At 50.1% G+C, this 10,307-nt stretch overlaps 1 protein-coding gene across 1 annotated transcript; it reads left to right on the top strand.

The window, feature by feature from the left end:
* Positions 1 to 908: 908 nt before the first annotated feature.
* On the top strand, positions 909 to 8,447 carry LOC102868011 (putative scavenger receptor cysteine-rich domain-containing protein LOC619207-like). Its single transcript, XM_006880105.1, is given in 13 exon segments — positions 909 to 1,107; positions 1,644 to 1,955; positions 2,297 to 2,623; positions 3,987 to 4,292; positions 4,622 to 4,951; positions 5,027 to 5,134; positions 5,137 to 5,304; positions 5,379 to 5,431; positions 5,433 to 5,697; positions 6,188 to 6,348; positions 6,394 to 6,646; positions 7,559 to 7,690; positions 8,221 to 8,447. Coding segments are annotated over 13 exon segments (2,841 nt in total).
* Positions 8,448 to 10,307: the final 1,860 nt, after the last annotated feature.

Here is a 10,307-nt window from a genome sequence, read left to right as displayed (position 1 = left end):
TCCCTGTGGAATGTGTCACGCCCAGAAGAGCCCGAGTTTTTGTAGTGAGTAGACCTGAGCTAGGCTGCAGGTTGAGTGGATACAGCTGACCTGACCAGCTATGGCTCGGTGCTGGCCGAACATGTGGCTACTCTTTCTGGTCTGCTGGACCCTCCCTTCAGGTGAGTGTCAGCTACCATTGCCAGAACTCCCACTGTGAGCATCCATTTCCAAGGGTGATCCCAGAGCTTGGGGAGATGGTGGAGGAGTGCCCACCAGATCCACAGGGCCGTGTGATTTCTTCATTGGTGTTTTCTGCAACTTTTCCCTTCATTAAAGCAAGGGATGTAACAAGTCAGTGAGAATAATGGAGATTTGAGATAAAAGGCTGGGATCTGGATTACAAGTGAGATTTACTTCCCTAGCTTCTATACTTGGTAGTGGAATTCCTAACAGCTCTCTACACCTCCTACTATTATCTTGTGTTTGTTGTGCCCCAAATCCACTTTCCCCCCAAGTCACCAAGGAGCCGACACCGATGCAAGGGCAAGAGGGAATTTATTTCAGATTCGAATCCGGGCCTCGCTCAAACCGTGCTGATAGAGCAGGGAAAATGGCACGGCTGTCCTGCCTATTTAAAGGGGAAAGCCCGCGAAAACAGGGCGATACAGGATTGGCTGATGTTTGGGTGGGGGCTCTTTTCCACCTTCCCCCACCGCTTTCAGTTTACTGCTCTAGAGGCTTATACATTTTAAAATGACATATTGGTTACAAAATGGAGTCCCTCATGTTCTTGCCTAGGCCCTGCTGGGAAGGATTCCCTGAGTCTCCTGCATGGCACAAACGACTGTGAAGGTGTGGTTAAAGTTGAGTTTCATGGACAACATGGCCATGTGTGTGTGTATCACTGGGGCCTGGCAGAGGCAACTATGGTCTGCAGACAGCTTAGCTGTGGCAAAGTGCATTCAACTAAAACCTACATTCTGAAACCCCAGGAGATGACGCCACGCTGGTTGCAGGATCTCCAGTGCTGGGGCAATGAGTCCTCAGTCTGGGAGTGTACTCTGGGGGTGTGGGGACCCCTGCAGGGCTGTGCCTGCCAATGTGTGGCTGTGATGAGCTGCTCAGGTAGGTGAGGGGGGTGGGGCCCCTGTCTACAGGGCCAGCATCCTTGATTGATCAGCTGCTGGAAATTGGAGTGATTTAGTTGGAGCTTTTACAGGATAAGGAGAGTCAGCTCCCCAAAGGTCCTAAGAGCCAGCAGTGCTGCGTGTGTATCAGGGAACAAGGAAATATCACTGAGCTGGAGGGTACTCCTAGTCTGTCCTCACCTGGCCCACCTTTTCATTTCTTCCTGAGGTGGTTTACAGGTTTCTTCCCTCATCTCCCAAAACTGTACTTTTCATTGCCACCCTCTACCAGCAGAGCATGCCTGGGCTCCTCTACTACTTACTGGCAACAGGGCCAAGCTGGCCCAGTGACCAGTATTGTACAAGGCCAGGATGGAGCAATCTTGGGAGGGACTGTCATCACCCTGGGCCCTCTTGAGTAAGCTGATGGAGCGTTAACTATTTTCTCATGTAGGCTGAGCCTTCCGCTGTCCCTTATTTTGGGGAAGCATTTGTAGCTAAACGAATGGGTGCTGACTTTCCCTGTTTCTCCAGGTGCCTTTCTACACAGAACCAGGCTGGGTGGTGGAGCCAGCCCCTGTGTGGGGCTCCCTGAGGTAACAAACCCAGACTTCTCTGTGCTGAGATGTGACCTACACAAAGAGGAAGCCAGTGTCTTCTGCAAAGAGCTGGGGTGTGGCACTGTTCTTCAGTGGACCAGAGCTTACCTTGCAAGGGACTCGAGGAACCAAAGCCAGAAGGCTGTTATCTGCCAGGGGACAGAGTCCAGTATTTTGAATTGCCAGCTCAATTTGAACTTTCCTGGCCAGTGTGAACTCTTGGTGTACATGGAAGTTGTGTGCTCTGGTATGAATAAGTGTTGGGAGTCTGCGAGTAGGCCACAAGAAAGGGGCATATCAGAGGGCGGTCATCTCTCCTGGGTGTTCAGGTCCTCACCTAACCCTGCATGGGTGGGACCCCAGGAATTCATCTCCAAGTAGTAAGATACCAAGCCCTAGCTTTCTTCACTATGGGCTGTTGCAGATCAGGTGTCTATGGGTCTTCCTACATCTTCTGTCCCTGAAGGACTTAAGGACAGTGTAGGACCTGGTCATTCCATAGAGATGCCTTCATAGAGACTGCCATGCCCAAGGGGTTCCTGGAGTGCTTGTTGCCTTGAAGGCAGCCAAAGCTCTACCATTTCCCAGGACACACTGAGTCCTGGCTGGTTGGTGGGCAGCACCCCTGTATTGGGCCTCTGGAGGTGCGGTGTGGCCTGACCTGGGTCACCATCTGTGATGCTGACCTGGACCTGCCCATGGCCATGGCCCAAGTGGTCTGCAGGGAACTGCAGTGTGGCTCAGCTGTGTCCATGCCTGGGGGTGCACACTTTGGCTAGGGCTCTGGGCCTGTCTGGACTGAGACCTTCCACTGTGTGGGCAACAAGTCCCTGCTGTTTCACTGTCCTCAGGGACCTGGACGCCAGGAGCCATATGAGCACAGGCACGATGCCGGGCTCAGGTGCTCAGGGGAAAGTAAATAATTTGTTACTAGGTCCTGGGCCAGGGTCTGAACTGGGCAATGAGGGGTTCTCTGAGGCAGATTCTCTCTTGTGATGATGGTGAACAGTTAGTGTGTATCAAAGGGCCAGTTTCTTGTCACTCTGATACCTAGACCAGAGATTGGACCTGGACCAGGAGTTGATTTCTCTTTCCAATCAATGTCTTGCTCATGACCACAATCTCCCCCCCTCACATATTCTTCTCTTTTTTGAGGGAGCCTCACCTCTGTGAGTGACTCTCATCCGTTCCCCATTAGTGTGAGGGTGGCAGGAGTCCCTGCAGATGTCACTGCTCAGTATGTTGCATGGAATCCCTAGAGTTTCCCTAATATGCCCTCCCACCCCTAGTTGTAAAATTCAACAGTGCATTTATTTTAGAGTAATTCAGGGACATTTTGTGCAATGTTCATAACCGCTGCTTCAACTTCGTGTCAGCACATCATCACCGTCTCATAGACCTAGACCCATTAGCAGTCCCTGTCCTTCTCCCTTGTCCACCCTAAGTCCAAGCATTGGTCTCCTCCAGTGTCTAGAGATTTGCCTATTTTGGACATTTTACATTTGTGTCTTCTTTCTCTTAGCGCGGTAGTTTTAAGGTTCAATTATGGCTGTTTATAAGAAAGGGCCTCATAATCTTATTATGGAGGACTTGCGTGTGAACAATAACTTTTCTGTTGTCACGTTCTAGATTCTTTGTCATTTTACGATTAGATTGTCATGAGTCTTGATGTTGCTCTTTGACTATGATAGTTTTTCTGAACTCTTTTTGTAGACTGTATGCTTTGTTGTGTGTAGCCACGGACCTCCCTTCTACTAGCTTACAGGTCAGCTAGTGGTTTTACATAGAGGCTAAACACTTAGGGTGAAAAACAAAAATCTTCCACTCTTGCAGTTTGCATATTGGCTGATTTGGGGTACTTTTCCACAGCTTTGCTAGAACACGAGCAATCTGCCTTAGCTTTCATTGTCTTCTTGCATCGGGTGAAAAGTCATCAAAATTTCCCCCCTTGACCTTCTCCTTGTTTCATGTAGTTTAAAACAAAGCAACTGAAACAAACAAACAAACAAACAAATCAAGCAGACGATCCAAACTATGGTCCAGAGTTGTGAATATGTTAATTTTGCCAATTTTTCTGCCTTAACCATTGGAGGGGCTGCACCATAGTTCCTATTAATATTTTCCAGGCTATCACTGGTCAGTGTTGTTCTCTTGTCCTCAGTCAATGCCTCTTGAGTCAGGGCATGGGATATACTTAACTGAGCTCATATGAAGTCTCTGGTGCCACAGGGAATGCAGAGATTAGAGACCGAGTCCTGGCTTGCGTTTCTGCCCCCAGGGTTCTGGCTGGTGAACGGCAGCAGCAGCTGTGTGGGGCGAGTGGAGCTCCAGGTGCAGGGTGTCTGGGCACCTCTCTGTGCCACTCACTGGGATTGATCAGATGCCAGTGTGCTCTGCCACCAGCTCCATTGTGGCAATGCAGTGGCCATAGATAAAGGAGATTATTTTGGGGAAAGGGAAGTTTCCATTCGGTCTGACGTGTTTCACTGTGTGGGGACAGAGGCCCATCTGTGGAGTTGTCCAGCAAGTACTTTGGGGGCAGCAGCCTGTGCCCTGGGAAATGCTGCAACTGCTGTTTGCTCAGGTGGGTGCAGAGCAAAACCTGCAGTCTGGATGGTGGGTGTTTGGACAGACACAGGGAGTCTCAGGGTCTGGTCTAATGGAGGGCATTAGGTGGTGCAGGGGCACAGAAGAGAGATGACTTGAGAGTAGCCAAGTTGTGTAGCCTAGTGGTGAGATTAGAGTTGAGAATGAAGGTGCTTAGAGGGATGCAGGACCAAAGAAGAGGAAGGAGCACAGGAAGATCCAAGGGGCATGAAAGGTATTAAGGGAAGGAGAGGTGTGGAGAGCTGAGGCATGGACAGGTCACTGTGGGGTCCACATCTCCTCTGCTCCAGCATGCCCTCTTCCCAGGCATGCTCCACACCCTGCGGCTGAGAGATGGACAGAGTCGCTGCGATGGATGCTTGGAGATATCCCTGGATGGGGTTTGGGGCCGCGTCCTGGATGATGACTGGGACTTGCGGGTTGCCAGTGTGGCTTGCCAGCAGCTGCCATGCGGAGGAGCTGAGAGAGCCTACAATGCGTCTGCCTCAGGCCCTGGCGCTGTGCGGGTGGGGCTGAGTCGAGTGCACTGTCTGGGCACGGAGACCCTCTTGGTCCAGTGCAAAGTGTCCATATCTCTGCTGGTGCCTGCAGGCAGCTCGCAGGATGTGGGTGTTGTCTGTTCAGGTGAGTGGGGCCGTCCCTTCTCAGTGCTCTCTTGGGCCAGTGGCCGTCTGACTTCATCTCTCTGCAGGGAGTCTCCAGGTCCTCCAGGTCTGGCTGGAGGACCAGGGCGCTGCGCAGGGCGTGTGGAGGCGCTTCAAGGTGGATCATGGGGCACAGTGTGCGATGACGGCTGGGACCTGCGTGACACCCACGTGGTCAGGCCCTGCGTGCCCTAGGGTCTGCTTACTTCGGGACCGGGAGAGGGCACATCTGGCTGGATGATGTGGGCTGTGAGGGAAAGGAGCTGGTGCTGTGGCAATGCCCCTCGGGGGGCTGGACCCGACATGACTGCGGACACAAGGAGGATGCTGGCATCGTCTGCTCAGGTACACATCCCACTGCCTGGCCACCCCCATGTCTGATCTAAGGTGTGACCCTGTTGACCTGCGCCTGTCCGCAGAGTTCACAACCCTGAGGCTGCAGAACCGCACTGGACCCTGCACCGGGGTGACCAGAAGTTCTCTACAATGGGATGTGGGGTGGTGTATGCCAGACTCTGAGCACCACCTCCCTGCATCTGCTGTGTGTGCAGCTGGGCTGTGGGCCCTATGGGCAGCCGCACGCTGGGCCAGAGGCCGGCTCACACCTCGGGGCACTGTGGGTAGCCTCTGTGCAGTTCAGGGAGAAGAAGAATGATGTTTCCCTGTGGCAGTGTCCTTCGGCCCCCTGGGACCCGCATTCGTGCTCCAACAGTGAGGAAACCTGGGTGATGTGCGCAGGTAAGCAGGGGACCTGGGTGTGGGCTGAGCAGGGCAGGGCTCTGCGCTGTGTCGGCTTCCATAAACGTCACTTGGGTGGAGTTTTCCGTGGGTGGAATGTCCACGTTGCATATACTAACACTCGGTGAGTGCTTTTGAAAAGGGGAGGCCAGGGAGCTGCATAATCCACTCCTAGGTTTCTGAGTCCTGGTCCAACAGATGGTCAGCAGAGGACCTCAGGGTGGACGGCATCTGTGAGAACATCATCAGGATCACATCCCAGGAACACTAGACAATGCCAGTGGGTCTGTCACCCTCCCATTTCCCGACAGGGGTGCTTGGCCATGCCTGTCTCTAGCCTGAAAGTGTGGTGCTTTTTCCTATGTGGACATAGTGACGTGTATGATGGAGTGGGAAGAGTAGACATAGAACTAAAATGTGTGGGAAGTTCTCTCCTGAATGTAAAGGTTCAGAGCTTGTAGATACATAGTGGGATCTGCTTCCTCCACAGGAAAGACAGCAGCAGCTCCACAGGCAGCAGTGAACCCCATGAACTGCTCGGCCACTGAGCCTTGCTCAGGTGTGAGGCCTGTCCCTTGTAGGTCCCCCTGTGCAACACGTCTGGCACCTCCTGACCAGGCCCTTGTGTTCCTAGAGGAGGGCTGGCTGCATGTGTGTGAGGGCGAGGATGGCTGTTCTGGCCGTGTGGAACTCTAGCTCGCTGGCACCTGGGGGACCGTGTGCGATGATGCCTGGGATCTGGAGGATGCAAACGTCGTGTGCCATCAGCTGGGCTGTGGCTGGGCAGTCAGCGCCCCAGGGGAGGCCACCTTTGGGCCAGGGTTGGGTCCTGTGTGGCTGGATGAAGTGGCCTGTGGGGGCCAGGAGATGTCCCTATGGGACTGCCCTTCAGCACCCTGGGGGCATGTGGGCTGCTCGCATGAGGAGGATGCAGGGGTCCACTGCTCAGGTGAGCTGGGCCCTTAGAGTGGAATGGATCCTGCAGGTCAAGATAGGATTGCATAGGGTGGGACCCCAAGGGAGCCATCAAAACCAGGACACTGTGTGCTGTGAGTCTTCTTTTCAGGCTTGTCATTCTCCCAGAACCGAAGACCCAGTCATGTGGTCAGTGCAGGCACCAGCCTCAGTGGCCACAGAACAGGGTCTCCACAGGGTCATTTTGGACAGCCTGATGGTGGTGAGAGGACCCCTCAAATTTCCTGTGACCCTGCAGGACAGGGTCTCCACTGGGTCACTTTGGGCAGTCTGATGGTGGTGGGAGGGTCCCTCAAATTCCCTGTGACCCTTGCTTTCTTACTGCAGGAGAGAAGGAGCTAGTGGGGTTGTTCACTTGCTTTCTCCTATCTGAGCCCCCTCCCCTTGGCTCTCCTACCTGAATTTTTCTGGGTGAATTGTTGGCCTAATGTCAGAATTGTGATACTGACCCAAATGTAATAGTTTCTAGTCCACCCTTTTCTCAGTAGGAAATGGATTGGTAATCTTTTCTTGTGTGATTTACTCCCTCCAGACACTCAGAGGTCAGCTGCAAGGCAATTCAGAATCAATGGCATAACAAGCAATTTAACCCATCCGCTCTCACTGAATCTAACAGCTAGACCAGTGCCACACCCTGATTCTTTTACCTGGGCTCTCTTACCTGGATTCTCTCGTGGGTTCTCCTAACAAGGCCATGCCACCTAGGCTTTCTCTTTACATTCTCCTCAAGACCATGTCTTCTGCTTTGTCTTTGTGGAAGAGTAGTAAAGTGGAAGTTTTTGTACTAAAGCTTTCTCTTGTCTTGATCTTCTTTCTTCTCAGAAAGGCCTGGATCATTGACGTCCAGGTCACAACAATGCCCTTGGCCCCTCCCTGTCTTTTACAGGTCCTCTTGCAGCCCCTACACCTGCCCCTGTGTTAGAGACTGTGCCCTTGAGTCTCTGTATCGTTGTTTGCACCTTCCTGGGTTTTGTGTCTCTAGTCCTGGTGGTCCAGTGCTGCTTCAGAACTTGCAAGGGTATGTAAGAGCAAGTATGGCTCACACAGAACCTGGAGGTGGGAGGTTGAATGAGTGTCAGTCTAGGAGATACCAACCAGAGATGAGCCTTTTTTATCTGTCACTGCTCTGTTACTGGGCAGGTTCTCCCCACATGTACACAGTGCTCTCTGTGAGTCTCAACAGACCGCCAAATGTTTGGGATGCAGAGTCTGGTCCAGGTTGTTTGAATCAGGGTTGGGGGTGGGTTAAGAAGACTTAAGTTCCTGAGATACTTTTTATGAGTGCAGGTCAGAGCCTCCTGAATCCATATGGATTCTTTGTATAGGGAGAGTTTCCTTGAGGTGCCATGAGAAGTCCAGGTAACTAGCAAGCCCCACCCCAGGATCCGAGAAGCTGTGCTATCCCTTTGTGCACAAACCCTGTGGGTGGGGACTATTGACAGCAGGGCCCCAGGCCTGCACACATGAGAGACCCCAAAGATGGCAGGGCAGGGTGAATTAGAACTGGGAGGAGGTTCTCACCTAGAAAGTTCTGGTGTGACCTTGCAGATTCTGAAATGACTGGGAACCCTCCCTCAGAAGGTTTCTGTGAAGACATTGGAGACATTCCCATGGGGCAGCAGAAGTCAGAACCCAGATGGGATGAGGTCCTGGAGGATGAGTATGATGATGCTGAGAATCCTGGAGATGGACCCCTGGCGGAGCAGGAGGAGGGAAGGGATGTGGACGTGGAAGATGACCAGCATGAGGGGTTTCAGAATCCAGTGGGTGTGTAACTCTTTGCCCTGGCCTCCCTAGAGCTCTTTCTGTGTTATTGCTCCCATTCACAGGACTTTTCTCTGGGCAGCACCTACATCTAAACACCTGTGAGGCACTTCCTGGTGTATCTGCATCTTCAGTCTCAGGATCTAAGCTGCTTGACATTCCCTGTCTCCTATTGGTGTACCTGCAAAGTAGGAAGGAATATAATTTTCTGAAAGTCCTGGTAGCCTAATTCATAGGGACTTGCATTACTAATCCAAAAGTGGCATCTCTTTGGCAGTTTGAACTCACCAGCAGCTCGGATTTGAGTCAGTTCTGACTTGATAACAATGATAGATTGATAGATAGGTTTTTCTGTTTTGTTCATTTGTCTATTTAGGAAATTTGGAAGATGGTTACTTGACCAAGCAACTCCAAAAAATTCATTTCTTTGCCTATTTTCAAAGAAAAGAAATCTACCAGAATGTGTAAATTATCTAATAATATCACACAGAAATAAAATTTAGCCAAAAATAATAAAACAATGTTGTGACAGAATACTGGCACAACCCTGTCAGAAATTCAATATGGTTTCAGAAGAGTATGGAGAATGAGGATAATAGAAGCAGAATTGATGCCTTTGAGTTGTGGTGCTGGAGAAGTGTACTGAATATCCCCTGGACTGTCAAAAGAACAAACAGATATATCTCGGAAATAGTGCCACCAGTGTTCCTTGGAGGCAAAGATGGCATAGCTTTATCTTTCATACTTTGGACATGCTGCTAGGTGAGGCTATTCCTTGGAAAGGGACATCATGCTTGGAAAGATGGAGGGTCAACGAAGGAGAGGAAGACCTCTAATTTACACTCTGGAAGGCACTTTGATGTTTCCTCAAAAAGCTGAACATAGAAATTCCATATGACCCAGCTGTTCTACTGCTAGTAATAAACCCCAAGGGAATGAGAACTGAGATACAAATAGATATTTATACATTGATGTTCATAATAGCGTTATTCATAATTGCAAGAACATGGAAACAGCCCAAATGTCTTACAAATTAATGGATTGAGAAATTGTAATACATTCACACAATGGACTACTACATAGCATTCAGGAGCAAATGTTTTGAAAAATGCTACATAACATGGGAGAGACTGGAGAGCATTATGCTGTGTGAACTAACTCAGTCTTTGAGGACAAATACTGCATAAGACCATAATTATAAAAATGAAAGAAACCCTAGTAAAATGTGTATGAAGCTCCAAGGTGGGAAGGAATGAGATAAGGGGGGCTGAAGATGGGCAAAGGCAAAATCAAGGAGTGGCAGAATTTGGTGGGTGGAGGGAGGAGATGAAGGAAATGGGAAACATCCAGCTGGGACCCGAAAACTTGAGGTAATAGTAGGCATAGATGACTGGTGATTACATTTATAAAATACAATGTGTGGGAATGTCTGAAACAATAGGAATGAAGGAAAATGTGAAATGTATACTAATTTTGTATGCAAACCAAAATAAAACACCTAAAAAAACTAAAAAAAAAAAATACCACCACCAGGGATGGATACATCCCTGGTAATTACTGGTATTAAGTAAATCCCTGGTAATGTAATTACTGGTATTAAGAATGGAAATATTCAGAATGGGTGAGCCTGGAGGACATTATGCTAAGTGAAATATCTCAGTCGCCAAAGGACAAATATTGCATGGTGCCATTACTGTAAAATGGGACTGATATCAGGGTGGGGGTAAGACTGAGAAAAACTGGATAAATTGTGTATACTGCACTGAAACAGATGAGGGACTGAATAATTTAAAAGTGATGGAAGATAGGGTATTATGGTTATCACAAGAGTCCACAATTAAGGTTGCATAGTGGAATGTACTTGGGGTGGT

The sequence above is a fragment of the Elephantulus edwardii genome, unplaced genomic scaffold (assembly GCF_000299155.1).
Source record: "Elephantulus edwardii isolate Elephantulus edwardi_28Jun2011 unplaced genomic scaffold, EleEdw1.0 scaffold00006, whole genome shotgun sequence".
Lineage (NCBI taxonomy): Eukaryota > Metazoa > Chordata > Mammalia > Macroscelidea > Macroscelididae > Elephantulus > Elephantulus edwardii.
The sequence above is the reverse complement of the archived record's forward strand: the minus strand, read 5'-3'. Positions and strand labels throughout refer to the sequence as shown.